General features: G+C 50.2%; 1 protein-coding gene across 1 annotated transcript in view; it reads left to right on the top strand.

The window, feature by feature from the left end:
• The first annotated feature begins 484 nt into the window (after positions 1–484).
• The window catches only part of Rexo1 (RNA exonuclease 1 homolog), a 31,321-nt gene continuing 16,556 nt past the window's right edge, over positions 485–15,249 (top strand). Inside the window, exon 1 of the mRNA XM_042697100.1 lies at positions 485–757. Coding sequence (XP_042553034.1) covers positions 601–757 — 157 coding nt within the window. The 5' untranslated portion in view covers positions 485–600. The remainder of the gene's footprint in view (positions 758–15,249) is intronic.

Consider the following 15,249-nt stretch of genomic DNA (forward strand, 5'->3'; position numbering starts at 1 on the left):
TCAGCCTCTTGAGTAACTAGGATTTCAAGTGTGAACCACCAGCGCCCAGCCCCAGGTTAGTTTTTGAGTGCGAGCTGCGTGTGGGTAGGTCCTGGTAGGTTCAATAGATCTAACACCTACCGCAGGATTCACTTCCTCCCCTAGGGGGCGCTTTAAGATGCTGTATTGGTGAAATGCAAATAACATGCAAATGACCACAACAGGTCTCAGGGTCTTTTTTTTTTTTTTTTAGTCAGGCGCGTGGTAGACAGTCCGGGCACCACAGGAGCCTGCACTCAAGATGCCAGCAAAATACCAACGTCGGTACCTTTAAGAGTCTCGAGGGGCCATAAGCAGGGAATCCCGAGCCTTCTCAGGTTCGAGCTTCTGGGTTTACCGTTCACCGAGACTCGGCGGATCAAGATATTTCTCAACAGGCGCGCCGCGGACAGCCCTTCCCGGAGTCCCTTGCGACGGCGTCCCGGGAGCTTCCGGGGGCCTCGGAGCAAGATGGCGGTGGTGGGGTCCGAGAGGCGCGGGCGGCAGCGAGTGAGGCGTCAGTGAGGGGGGGGCCCGGGGGCCCGGGCGGCTCCGGGCCAGGGCCCCGCCGCGGGACGAATCATGCTACGCTCCACTGGCTTCTTCCGGGCTATCGACTGTCCATATTGGGCAGGGGCGCCCGGGGGGTCCTGCCGGCGACCTTATTGCCACTTCCGGCACCGCGGGGCCCGGGTCCCTGGCGCGCCCGGCGGCGGTGGAGCGGCGCCCCCCGCAGCAGGTAATGCCTGTCCGACCTCCGGGTCTCCGCTCCCCGCTCGGGTCCCGGGCTCGGCTCCCCACGCCGCGTTCCCCCGCGTCCCCGCTCCCCGCCCAGCCCCTCTCCCCCCTCCCGCCCCCACGTTCGCAGGTGACGGTTCCCTCCGCCCCCGCCCCCAGCTGGGCTCGGGAGTCCCCGTTCTGGGACCCTCCGTGCAAGCGGCTGGGCCTCTTGAGTGGCTGTCTCCTGCGAGTGTAAGCCGTACACAGCGTACTCTGCGCGGCCGAGACGGCGCTGGCCCGGCCCGGAGCGCTGGGGAGGGGGCTTGGAAAACCGGTGCGGCCAGCGCTGGACAAACTTGGGACTCTTCCTACCGGTCCCCCATGCTCCGCCCTCCCACGAGAAGGAAACCTTTCCGGCCCCCACGTGCTTGTGGCAGACAATGTTTATTTCCGGGACACTTCCTCCCCCCCCCCCCCCCCCCCGGGCCGCACCCCTAGTTAGCGGGCCACCGCTGTCAACACTAGTTTGATTTTGAGTTTAGTGGCCCTTGAAACGCCATCTGCTGTGTTTCAGACACCAGCGAATAGGGAGAGTCCTATCTATTTGCCTGGGAGGGAAGATGCCTTTTCTTTGGGGTGAGATCGCCCCACATCGAACTACCATGCTTATGGGATGTCTTGACAAGTTTATGGTGAGACCCGAAAGGGTTCTGGCGAAATCTTTCTTTGTAGATGGGGGTTTTGAGATGAGACATTGGGAAATGGAGCAAAAAAGCAGGGGAAGATCTGGAGGGAAGAAAAAGGATTAAGTGTGCGGTTATTCGGGATCTTCTTCCTCACCTTTGTCCCTTGGGAATGACCCTCCCTTTTCATCCCAGATCTGTGTATCTTGTTTCATTTCCAGCATTCTGTCTCCTGGGCCCCTGAAAACAGTGGCTTTGGTCTCAGGAGTTTCTTACTTTAAAAGAAGAGCACTCAGCCCAGTGACAGTGGCTCACAACAATTAATCTTAGCTACTCAAGAGGCTGAGATGTAAGGATCATGGTTTGAAGCAGCAAAGTTTGTGAGATTATTACCTCCAATTAATCAGTCAGAAGTGGAGCAGTGGCTTAAGTGGTAGAGCATTAGGCTTGAGCAGAGAAAGCTCAGGGGCAGTGTCTAAGCCCTTAGTTTAAGCTCCTGCACGTGCGGTCCGGCACACCCCTCCACACACACACAAAAGGGGAGCACTCTAGTTAGGATTAGGTAATAGCCTTTTCTTTGTCAGAGAAATTTTTTTTCCCCTTTCTCCAGTTTCTCAGGTAAATGTGTCAAGAACACCTGTACCAGTTGTCTTACAATGCATCCACTGTCTGGCTTCACACCTGGCACCCAACATCCTTGCTCTAAGAAATGTAGAGGATCCAGAGCCACCTAAGTTGGGGACTTTAATCTTAGGGACCTGCTGCTGTGGAAGAAAGAGTTGGCATACCAAGATGTCTCATCCTGAGGTGGCAATACACAGAAAATTGTGGTGCTAGGCTATTCATTGGTGGAGAAGGCACCGTTTTTATTCTATCCAAGCACTTTTTTGTTTGTTTTTATTTTTTGTTGGTGGTAGGGCTTGAACTCTGGACTAGGTACTGTCCATGAGCTCTTCAGCTCAAGGCTAGCACTCTACCACTTAAGCCACAACGCCACTTCCAGTTTTCTGGTGGTTTATTGAAGATAAGAGTCTCATGGATGGGCTGGGAAGGTGGCTCAGTGGTAGAGTGCTTGCCTTGCATCCGTGAGGCCCTGGGTTCAATTCCTCAGCACCACATAAGCAGAAAAAAGCCAAAAAAAGCCCCCCAAAAAACTTGCACAGAGTTTCCTGCCTGGGCTGGAATTGAACCACGATCCTCAGATCACAGCCTTCTGAGTACCTAGGATTACAGGTGTGAGCCACCTGCGCCCAGTTATTGTTTTGTTTTGTGCTGGTCCTGGGGCTTGAACTTAGGGCCTGAACTTAGGACTTGAACTTAGGGCCTGGGTGCTCTAATTAGCTTTACTTCCAGCTTTTTTGGTAGTTAATTGGAGATGAGTCTTTTCTTGCCTGGCCTGGCTTCAAACTGTAGACCTCAGATCTCAGCCTCCTGAGTAACTAGGATTACAAGCCTTAGCCACCAGAGCCTGGCATAGTACTGTTTTTTTTTTTTTTTACTTTGTTACTTTTCATTTCCTGTGGTGTTGTTTGAGAGCTCCTGACACACAGGTGTCTCACTGGGCATTGGACTCAGATCCTCACCCACACTAGCTAAGCACTCACCACTAACCATTCTAGTTAGTGTCCTCCCAAAGGATTAGTTTCCCCATGGAAAATGCACCTGCCTACCTTTTCTCAGATCTGCATTTGCCTTCTGCAGGGAGTCAGGATCCTTCCAAACTCAGTTCTTGCTGTGTGGGTTTGTTTTTTTTTTTTTTTTTTTGCAAGGGTAGGGGGGAGAGTCGGTTGTGGGACTTGAACTCTGGGCCTGGGCACTGTCTCTTAGCTCTTCAGCTCAAGGCTAGCACTCTACCACAGCACCACTTCCCATTTTTCTGAGTGGTTTATTGGAGATAAGAGTCACAAGAGTTTCCTGCCCAGGCTGGCTTTGAACTTCGATCCTCAGCTCTCAGCCTCCTGAGTAGCTAGGATTATAGGCATGAGCCACTGATGCTCGGCTTGTGTGGGGCTTTTCTGTCACTGTTTTCACCTCATTGTTCACTGGGCCACCCTCAGGAAGCCAAGGGAAGGAACCTCCCTTGTTGGAGATTTCAGTAGGTCTGAAATGACCATCCTCTGCTGCTGTCCTGGTGGATGCCTTTTCTTTCATCCAGCAATTATTACTGGTTTTGACTTCTGCTGGTTCTGACTTCAGTGCAGGGTTTTTATTCCTGTGTGTCTCCTCTTTGCTTCCACAGTGGACAATGAAATACACCCATGGGGTTCTTGGGTAAGCAGAACAGTAGCCCCCTAGAACTGAAGGTGTAGGGGTTGTGCTGATAGCCAGTCGTGGAGCCCTGGAACCCTGTGCTCAATTTGCCTGTCACTGTGACTTTGTGAGCTGGGTTCTGCATTGGAAAACTGATGAAGAAGGGTATTCACTCCATATTATCATCACTACCACACCACTGGCAAGAGCAGGTCTGAGGCTACCAGGAGCTGTGGCACATGAAGATGGGAGGAGATCCTAGGGAACAAAGGGCATGGAACAGGGCTGGAAGACAGCAGGGTGAAGCCTTGGCAAACAGATGGGCCAGTGCCACTGTCCACCTAGAGCAGCAGGGCTAAAATACTTTGAGTTCCCTCTGAGCTTTTATCCCTTGGCTGTCCAGCTGTTTGGGGCTAGCTGTTTGTTGAGATGCAAAAAGGGTCCAACTTGGCAGCTCTTGACCCTAAAGCCATGGCTTCCTCGATATGATAAGATGGGAGTCAGGGTATTGGCGGGTTGTCGTGTGTGTGTGTGTGTGTGTGTGTGTGTGTGTGTGTGTGTGTGTGTGCACGCGCGTGTGTGTGCGCGCGCATGCGTGTGCTTGCATGTGTGCTTCCTTGTGCTTGCCTGCACATGCATATGCACGCGCCAGTGCCAATCTGGGCCTTGGACTCAAGGCCTGGGCATTGTCCTTGAGCTTCTTTTTGTGCAAAGCTAGTACCCTGCTAATTGAGGCACAACATCACTTACGGCTTTTCCTGAGTAGTTTATATTAGAGATTGGAAAGTGGTGCTGTGGCTCAAGTGATAGCTCACCTTTAACTGAAGAGGTCAGGGACAGTGCCTAAGCCCAGCATTCAATCACCACAACTGACAAAAAAAACCCAAAACAGGGCTAGGAAGGTGGCTCAGTGGTAGAGCGCTTGCCTTGCATGCATGAGGCCCTGGGTTCGATTCCTCAGCACCACATAAGCAAAAAAGAAAAAAGCTAGAAGTGGCACTGTGACTCAAGTGGTAGAGCGCTAGCCTTGAGCTGAAGAGCTGAGGGACAGCGCCCAGGCCCAGAGTTCAGGCCCCATGACTGGACCCCCCCCCCAAAAAAAAAAAAAACGAAAAACCCAAAACATTAGATTTTAGGGCTGAGAAGGTGGCTCAGTGGTAGAGTGCTTGCCTTGCATGCATGAGGCTCTGGGTTCGATTCCTGAGCAGAAAAAACCAGAAGATGGCTGAAGTGGTAGAGCGTTGGCCTTGAAATGAATAGCTGAGGGACAGTGCCCAGGCCCAGAGTTCAGGCCCCATGACTGAAAAAAAAATGTTATGAACTTTTCTACCCAGGCTGGCTTTGAACTGCAATCCTCAGATCTCAACATCCTGAGTTAGAATTACAGGTATGATGCCTAGCCTTTTTTTTTTTTGGTGTGTGTGCGCGTGTGCGAGCATGTACGTGTACGTGTGTGTGCACGTGCGCATGCCAATCTTGGGGCTTGAACTCTGACCTCTCACTTTCACTTGGCTTTCTTTTTTCTTGGGCCAGCTTTGGAGCTTGAACTCAGTGCCTGGGCACTGTCCCTGAGCTTTTTTTTTTTGCTCAAAGTTAGTGCTCTACCACTTGAGCCACAGCTCTACTTCTAGCTTTTGGGTGGTTAATTGGAGATAAGAGTCTCACAAACTTCCCTGCCCTGTCAGGCTTTGAATCAAGATCCTCAGATCTCAGTCTCTTGAGTAGCTAGGATTATAGGAGTGAGCCCCTGGTACCTGACTCACTTCTTTTGTAGCTTTTTTTTTTTTTTCCAGGGCTGAGGACTGAACCCAGGGTCTTGCGCTCGCCAGGCGTGCACCCTTCCGCTGAGCTAAACCCCCAGCCCCTTCTGATTCACTTCTTTTCCACTCAAGGCTGGTGCTTTACCACTTGAGTCACACCTGCATTTCTGTGCTGTCTATTGTGTAGTCCACACAGCCACCTGGGGAGCATATATCAAGATCATTGCAGCAGGGGCCTGCAAGGTGACAGCCATGACAGCAGTGTTTATAACTTTTTCTGGATGGGGCTATAGATTGTCAGTAAAAGTGCCAATTCCTAGGACAGGCACTGTGAAGGAGGTGTAGGTTAGCACATCCTCATCCTGTGTAAAGGAATAGGGTTTGGTGGAGTGATGTTCCTTGGGGAAGGAATGGGATGTATAAGAGAGGCAGCTAGGATAGGGACTAGGATAGGTATAGGGCTGGAGGGGGTATGGAAGTGTCAGATGGACCACAGCTCCATGGGTGGGCACAGCTCCCCTGGTCTTGGTAGCCTGAGCCTCCCAGTACATGGGATTTATTCCGCTGACCCTTCAACTGCGGACCTCAGGTGGACTCTGAGGTCCTGCCTAGGTTCCCACAGCATGTACCAGGACAGTCCCTGTCTGTGCTACTCCAGCTCCTACTGCTAACACGCCTGGGCCCAGGACTGCTTGGTTTCCAGTATGGAAAGGTCCCAGCACTCTGTCCTGGAAGAGATAGAATTAAGAGACTTGACTCTACAGGGAGACTGAACCAAGAAGAGGGAAAGAAGCCAAGAAGATGAGGCACTTGTTTACTTCGGTTTTCCTTCTGTGAGCTGTCTTGGGACAAGAAGGGACCATAGCAGTCTCTGGCAGTCCAGGATTAGAGGGAGATTGTCAGCTGCTTTCCCATGGTAGGTCCCAGCCATCAAACAATTGGGGGTGGGGTGTTTGTCACCTGTGTGGGTCTCTTAGAAACCTACAAGGGGAGCCTGTTTAGCTCTTCCTAGGAAGGGAACTATAGCATGGACTTGCCTATGGGGAAGAAATCACTTTGCAGAGAAACAATCCATGAGGGTTTCTGTTACACATTGCAGGGCTAGCTAGGGTCTGCAAGGACCCAGGATATTCTTACTAGCTGGTTGGTAGCAGTAGGCTAGAGGCCAGCCACCCCTATGGTCTAGGCAGGAGCTGTAGCTGGTGGAGGAACAACACTATGGGCATGGGCCTTATAGTGTCCTGTGCATTGTAGGGTTTGGAGTGGGTCCCTATTTCTACTCACTGAACCTTGTTACTCTGCCTGAATGACAGCCATAAAGATTCCCAAATGTTAAGTATCCGCCAGAAAATTCTGTTCAACAGATTTTTTTTTTCTTTTCTTTTCTTTTTGTTGGTTGCTGAGCTTGAACTCAGCCTGGATGCTGTCCCTGAGCTCTTCAACTCAGGGCTAGTGCTGGACCACTTGAGCCACAGTGCCACTTCCGGTTTTCTGGTGGTTAATTGGAGATAAAAGAGTCTCATGGGCTTTCCTGCCTGGGCTGGCTTTGAACCTTGATCCTCAGATCTCAGCCTCCTGAGTAGCTAGGATTACAGTCATGAGCCACTGGTGCCCAGCTCTTTCTTTTTGTCAGTTGTAAGGCTTTAACTCAGGGCCTGGGCACTGTCCCTGAGCTCTTGCTCAAGGCTAGCACTCTACCACTTTGAGCTACAGCACCACTTCTGATTTTCTGCTAATTGGAAATAAGAGTCTTACAGACTTTCCTGCTTGGGCTGGCTTTGAACTGTGATAGATCCTTAGATCTCAGCCACCTGTGTAGCTAAGATTACAGGCATAAGCCACCAGTGCTTTTGTGAGGCTCTTTGCTTCCTGGGAACCTGAGAGTCCCTTGTGACTTCAGGGTTCCTCCTAACTTGGCATTAAATTCTGGTGTTCCTTTGTTCTCTCTGCCTTGTAGAAGTGGGATTAGAGGACAATGGTGTCTCTCCAAGGAAGTCTTCCTTCCTTCCTTCTTTCTTTCTTTCTTTCTTTCTTTCTTTCTTTCTTTCTTTCTTTCTTTCTTTCTTTCTTTCTTTCTTTCTTTCTTTCTTTCTTTCTTTCTTTCTTTCTTTCTTTCTTTCTTTCTTTCTTTTGCCAGTTGTGGCCCTGAACTCTGGGCCTGGGTACTGTCCCTCAGCTCTTCAGCTCAAGGCTAGCGCTCTACCACTTGAGTCACAATGCTACTCCCGGCTTTTTCTGCTTATATGGTGCTGAGGAATTGAACCCAGGACCTCATGCATGCAAGGCAAGCGCTCTACCACTGAGCCACCTTCCCAGCCCTCTTCCTCCCTTCCTTCCTTCCTTTCATTTTTTGCTGGTCTCTGGGCCTGAACTCTGGGCCTAGACGCTGAGCTCAAGGCTAGTGCTCTACCACTTGAGCCATAGCACCACTTTGGCTTTTTCTGCTTATGTGGCACTGAGGAATCAAACCCAGGGCCTCATGCATGCAAGGCAAGCACTCTACCACTGAGCCATCTTCCCAGCCCTCAGTCACCTTTGATAAGTGTGGTAAGGCTGAAGCTACCTCCCTCCTGACTGCAAGAAAAACCTGGGTCAGCCCAGCTGGAGGCCCAATTTCCAATATTTGCCTTTTGTATGACTTGCTGAGGTTTCTTTTTGTTTTTGTTTTGTTTTGTCTTGTTTTTGGTCATGGGGCTTGAACTCTGGGCCTGGGAGCTGTCCCTCAGTTCTTCAGCTCAAGGCCAGCACTTGAGCCACAGTGCCACTTTCCAGTTTTCTGGTGGTTAATTGGAGATAAAAGTCTCACAGACTTTCCTGCCTGGGCTGGCTTTGAATATTGATCCTCAGTTCTCAGCCTCCTGAGTAGCTAGGCTTGAGCCACCGGCGCCGGGCTGAGTTGCTGAGATTTGCCGGATTGGATGTGGTATTTTATCTTAGAGAACCTAGATAGCATAGAAAGATCCATGCATGGCTGTGAGTTGGGCTCGATGCCTTTCAGACTTAGAATGTGGTGTCATGGCCACAGCTCACAGGTAAAATTGAACTCTGCTATATTCTGAGTTGATTCCTTTACCTGGACCCTTGGACCACTGGGTATTCTGAGAACTTGGCTTCATGGTTTGTTCTGACCTGTCATTGTACTGCTGGACTGGAACCCTTAGGATTGGGGGGATTTGAGAGCCTCTACTTTGTATGGTTAATAAGACAAGAGTCTCTGAACTATGAACCTACTCCTGAGGACCCTGGGCCCTATCTGGGGACATTTGTTTTTTTTTTGTTTTTTTGGGTCCTGTAGTGGGGCCTGAACTCTGGGCCTGGGCACTGTCCCTCAGCTCTTCAGCTCAAGGCTAGCGCTCTACCACTTGAGCCACAGCACCACCTCCGGCTTTTTTCTTTTTGCTTATGTGGTGCTGAGGAATCGAACCCAGGGCCTCAGGCATGCAAGGCAAGCACTCTACCACTGAGCCATCTTCCCAGCCCCTATCTGGGGACATTTGTGACTGGCTGTCACAGCTGGTGGTATGGAGTGGGTAGAGGAGGCTGGAGACACTTGCCCAGCACCCTGCATTGCCCTGCAGTGACTACGTGGTCTATAAGGACAGAAAGAAACAAGGAGCTTCACTGCTCCTGTCTGGGTACTCAGGGTAGGGTCTGCTGGGACCTGTGGGAGCTTAGGGAACCTATGCAGGTGCTTGAGTTTGCTTAATCTCCCTGCCTGCTCCAGGGATTCCACACTGGAGGCACATATGAGTGTAGTCGACTGAGACCTTGGGCTGCCAGATTTAGGTGACTTAATTTGCCTTTCTGTATGCAGAGTCAGTTCCAACTTGAGGTGGGCTGGTCCCAGCATAGCTCCCTTAGCCTGGGTGATCTGTGCACAATGGGCTTGTGTGTTGTGAGTGCCATGAAGGGGCCCAGGGCTCCCCCCCCTCCCCCACAGGACCCTGTATTTCCCTCCTCTACCTTCAGTGGCCCTTTGCATTGTACAATAGTGAGCAGCCAACAGTTAAGCAAAGTGTGTGTGTATGTGTGTATATGATACACATGCACACATTGGGCTTGGGTATAGCAAGTCCAACCTTTTGTTTTATTTTTTCTACCACTTGATCCACTTCCGGCCCTTTTTTTTTTTTTTTTGGTGGTTAATTGGAGGTAAGTTTCAAGGACTTTTCTGTCTAGACTGTCTTCAAACTGTGATCCTCAGATACCAGCCTCCTGAGCAGCTAGGATTACAGGTGTAAGCCACTGATGCCCTGCCCTTTTAAAATTTATTATTATTTATTATTTTTTTTGAAACTGTCTTCTCACTAGCTTGCCTGTGCTGTCTTCAGACTCATCTTGGACTAAACATTGTCCTGCTTTTGAGTAACGGGGATTATGACCTGTGCTACCCTGCCAGGCTCCCAGGTCACTTTTGAAACATGAAATATGTTAGGTCTAAAGAAGAAGTGAGTATGGAAGAAGCAGCTGGTCTCTGAGGCTTCCTCAGTGGCTGAGTCCTGGGGAGCGGCGCATCATGGTGGTTGCAGGGGCAGTTATTTCTCACCAGGGCTTGTGGCATCCAGATGTTCTCTAGAATAGCCATGAGGATGGAGCTTCCTGCCTCAATTTACTGGGGGGCCCAGACCTGTGTTCTCTGGGGCTGATGCTTGGCCTGGGCATGTGTACTTGGGCTATTGTGCTTGGAACACAGATGCTGGCCCTGGTGCCCGCTAAGAAGGGCCTTTCCAGCCAGTGTGTGGACTTAGGACGTTCCTGAGGGACCAGACACATGGTAGGTGTGACAGGTGTGGAGGCAGTAAGAAAAAGGCAGGCAAGGCTTCAGGAGAGAGCAGCTGGCATGCAGTGTTGTAGTGTCAGGCAGTTACTGATTTGTGTTTGGAAGAATGAATAGTAGTTTACCTGGTGGCTGGATTACCCAGATTCTGGGCAGGGAATTAGCCTGTAGAAAGACCTGGAATGAGCTGGGCACTGGTGGCTCATGCCTGTAAATCCTAGCTACTCAGGAGGCTGAGATCTGAGGATGGCAGTCTAGCCCAGGCAGGAAAACCTGAGATTTTTTTTTTTTGGTCGTTCTTGGGACTTGAACTGTGGGCCTAGGCACTATCCCTCAGCTCTTCAGCTTAAGGCAAGAGCTCTACCACTTGAGCCACAGTGCCACTTCCAGTTTTCTTTTTTTTGGGGGGGGGGGGGTCTGGTTGTGGGGCCTGAACTCTGGGCCTGAGTGCTATCCCTCAGCTCTTCAGCTCAAGGCTAGCGCTCTACCACTTGAGCCACAGTACCACTTCCGGCTTTTTTTCTTTTTGCTTATGTGGTGCTGAGGAATCGAACCCAGGGCTTCAGGCATGCAAGACAAGCGCTCTACCACTGAGCCAACTTCCCAGCCCCCCTGGCTGACTTTAAATTGCAGTCCTCAGATCTCAGCCTCCTGGGTAGTTAGGATTATAGGCATGAGCCCACGCCCACCTACAAGACTCTTATCTCTAGTTAATCACCAGAAAACGAGTGGTGCTGTGGCTCAAGTGGTAGAGCACTTGCCTTGATCTGAAGAGCTCAGGAACAGCACCCAGGCCCAGCGTTCAAGCCCCATGACCAACCAAAAAAAAAAAAAAGAAGAAAGGCCTGAAATGTTCTTGTGCCCTAGTGTAAAGGGCTGCTTGAGAGCTTCCAGTAGATGCTGGAAGGTAAGGTGAGGCAGCTCCAGCTTGCTGCAGCCCTAAGGGCCAGCAGGCAGGGCTTATCACTGATAAACTGGCTTGTCTGTGCACTATAGCATAGGCTTAGGCCTGCTGCTATGGTCCTAGTGGCCTCCAAATTGTTGAAGTCAAAGGCCACAGGGCCCAGATAGTTCTCCTATTTGCTTCTGGGAGCTGGGTAACCTGCAGCAAGTGTCTGTTCTTTTTCTGGCATCTCCTGTCACCACAATGACCCTTTGGCCCATGTCAATATTTCAACTCATCCCTTCACAGACGCCTGCCCTGGGCTAGCTGGGCTGTCCTCCTGGGCCAGCATTTTGCATTGCTGGATGGATGAGTGTCAGGAGCAATTGCTAGCCTGGGAAGGTGAGAGGAGGGTGTCATCTGGGGGCTCTGGGGCTTTGTTCTGGCAGGGACTCAGTCTCCACTCAGGTCACAGTTACTTTGGCTTCTCTGTCCCCTAGTGGCTCTGAGTAGTTAGTGCTTCAAGAAGGAGCCTGCCAGGGCTGGGAAGGTGGCTCAGTGGTAGAGTGCTTGCCTTGCATGCATGAGGCCCTGTGTTTGATAACTTAGCACTACATAAGCAGGGCGGGGGGGCCGGGGGGGGGGGGGAAACCTATCATAGCCAGGTGCTGGTGGCTCATGTCTGTAATCCTAGCTACTTAGGAGGCTGAGATCCAAGGATTGCGATTCAAAGCCAGCCTGGTCAAGGAAAGTCCGTGAGACTCCAGTTAATGACCAGAAAAGGGGAACTGAGGCTCAAGTAGAGCACTTGCCTTGAGCTGAAGAGTTCAAGGACAGCACCCAGGCCCAGAGTTCAAGTCTCATGACTGACCAAAAAAAAAAGGAGTCTACCATAGGGAGGTGGATCTAAGAGCTATAGAGGCCATCGTCTCCCCCTCCTTCCTACTATGGTACAGATGTGCCAGGTGTAGGTAGTTCATTCTACTGGGACAGTTTAGGAGGGCTGCTTGGAGGAAGCCGACTTTGGAGCTAATGAGATAGCGTGAGAAGGCTGCATAACACCTATTCTGAGCCCTTTGTGTTCAGCATACACTGGCCCTCCTTGGTTTTGGGTGGGGAGAACCATTGGCTAGTGGAATGAATATTGGCAATATTGGCCCAGCTTGAAGTGCGACTCTGCAGTATCCCAAGCACCAGCCCATGTCAAACAATAAAATTGTGGCTGCTTGTGTGACTAAACTGAGTGTACTTTTTTGTGTGTGTGTGTGCCGGTACTGGAGCTTGAACTCAGGGCTTTGAGTTCTAGCTTGCCTTTTTTTTTTTTTTTTTAACCATAACTGATGTACTCAAGCTGCACCTCCATTTTACCGTCTTGCTAGTTAATTGAAGATAAGAGTCAATTTTCTGCAGGGTTGGTTTCAAACCTTGATTCTCACATCTCAGACTTTTGAAGTTAGAATTATAGATATAAACTTACGGTGGTGCCCTACTCTGCATGCTCACTCTTTTTTTGTTAGTCGTGGGGTTTGAACTCAGTTCTTTTCTTTCTTTTTCTCTTTGTGCCAGTCTGGGGCTTGAACTCAGTGACTGGGCTAACAACTCTACTTCCAGCTTTTTGGTGATTAATTGGAGATAAGAGCCTCACAAGCCTGGTGCTGGTGGCTCATGCCTAGGAGGCTGAGATCTGAGATGGCTCAGAGCCAGGCAGGACAGAAGTCTATAAGACTGCCTCCAATTAACCACCAGTAAGCCAGAAGTGGTGCTGTGGCTCAAAGTGTAGAGGGAAAAAGCTCAGAGATAGCACCCAGGCCCTGAGTTCAAGCCCCACAACTGACCCCCCCCCAAAAAAAAAATTTTAAAACTTTCCTGCCCAGTTTGGCTTTGAACCGTGATCCTCAGATCTCAGCCTCCTGAATAGCTAGGATTACAAGTATAAACCTTGCTTCAAACAATTTTCTTTTCCTTTCCTTTTCTTCTTTCCTTCCTCCCCTCTCCTCCCTACTTCTTTTCTTTTATTACCAGTCTTGGGGCTTGAACTCAAGGCCTGGACACTGTCCCTAAGCTTCTTTTTGCTCAAGACTAACACTATACCCTTGAGCCACAACGCCACTTCTAGCTTTTTCTGTACCACATTAGGTACTGAGGAATTGAACTCAGGGCTTCATGCATGCCAGGCTACGTTCCCACATATCACTAAGCCACATTCCCATTCTGCTGAATGTGATGGTCCTGGACCTGATTCCAGGGGCTGTCCCAGTGGGGTGAAAAGCCCAGCATGGTCCCCGTCCCCAGATTCCCTCTGAATACCTGGAAGATACTGCCCTGGCTCCTAATGCCATTTTAAGCTGGGGTGGGGAACTTCCTATGAATTCCTACTAGAAACCCACTTTGCTCTTTGGGAACTGATGAACATGCTCTGGGTTAAAAGACTACTTTTTGTGTGTGAATGCTGGTCCTAGGGCTTGAACCCAGGGCCTGGGCCCTTCCCTGAGCAATTTTTGCTCAAGGCTTATGCTCTGCAACTTTGAGCCACAGCTCTACTGGCTTTTTTGGTAGTTAATTGAAGATGAGAGTCTCATGGACTTTACTGCCTGGGCTAGCTTTTTCTTTTTCTTTTCTTTTTTCTTTCTTTTTGTTTTGGTTGTTTGTGGGGCTTGAACTCTGGGCCTGGGCACTGTCCCTCAGCTCCACCTCAAGGCAAGTGTTCTACCACTTGAGCTACAGCATCACTTTGGTTTTCTGGTGGTTAACTGGAAATAAGAGTCTCACAGTTTTCTGCCTGGGCTGGCTTTGAACCAAGATCCTCAGATCTCAGCCTCCTGAGTAGCTAGGATTACAGATGTGAGCCACTGGTGCCCAGTTGGACTAGCTTTGAACTGTGATCTCAGCATCAGGTCATATCTTAGCATCTTGTAGGATTACAGGTGTGAGCCACTGGTACCCAGCAGAACATTATTACTACTACTACTATTATTTTTTTGTGCCAGTACTGGGGCTTGAACTCAGGGCTTGGGCACTGACCTGAGCTCTTTTTTTTTTTTTTATTGGTGCCAGTTCTGGGACATGAACTCAGGGCCTGGGCACTGTCTCAGAACTTTTTTGCTCAAAGCTAACACTCTACCCCTTGAGCCATAGTGACCACTTCTGGAATCAAACCCAGGGCTTCATGCATGTTAGACAAGCACTGTACTGCTAAGCCACATTCCCAGCCCTGCTACTTTGAGCCACAGGTCCACTTCTGTTTTTGTGGTAGTTAATTGGAGATGAGTATCACGGACTTTCCTGCCTGGGCTGGCTTTGAACTGCCATCTTCAGATCTCAGCCTCCTGAGTAGCTAGGATTACAGGCATTGAGCCAGCACCTGGCTATATATATATATATATATATATATATATTTTTTTTTTTTTTTTTTTTTGGTGGGGGGGTCAGTCGTAGGGCCTGAACTCTGGGCCTGGGTGCTGTCCCTGAGCTCTTCGGCTCAAGGTGAGCACTCTGCCACTTGAGCCACAATGCCACTTCTGGCTTTTTCTGCTTATTTGGTGCTGAGGAATCTAACCCAGGGCCTCATGCATGCAAGGCAAGCACTCTACCATTGAGCCACCTTTCCAGCCTTAAAATATTCTTTATGTGGACATAAAAGCAATCAATACCCATTGTGGCTGCTTCTGGGGGCAGGGACAGAAAGCTACATTTGGCTTCACCCTACCTGTTTTGTCCTTGTATTCAGCATTGGAAGTGCAGTGAGTTCTTGTCCGGTGTCCCTCCTGCCAGCAGATGTTGAGTGGTGAGTGAAGGTTAAGGCTGCTCTTTGAGGTCCCTGTCTCAAAGAGCTGAATTGGCTGGTATCCCAGGTCTGGCTGGGCAACTTTTCCCTGGATCTGATAGTGTGGCTCCACCTGCTAGGAGGTCCTGGCATTGTCCAGTGGTGCCCTTTGAGTTGATCAGAAAATCCCACATTAGGCCCTATTCCTTCGTGGTGGGTTTCCTGGGAGTGGCATGGTTCTGCATGACTCAGGATCAGGGAGGCTTGAACACTGGGCTACTGGGTGCTGTCCCTGAGCTCTTCAGCTAAAGGCAAGTGCTTTACCACTTGAGCCACAGAAAACTACTTCTGGTTTTCCAGTGGCTGATTGGAGATAGAGTCTCACAGACTTTCCT

Source organism: Dipodomys spectabilis, unplaced genomic scaffold (assembly GCF_019054845.1).
Source record: "Dipodomys spectabilis isolate Male_0828 unplaced genomic scaffold, ASM1905484v1 ptg000215l, whole genome shotgun sequence".
NCBI classification, from domain to species: Eukaryota; Metazoa; Chordata; class Mammalia; order Rodentia; family Heteromyidae; genus Dipodomys; species Dipodomys spectabilis.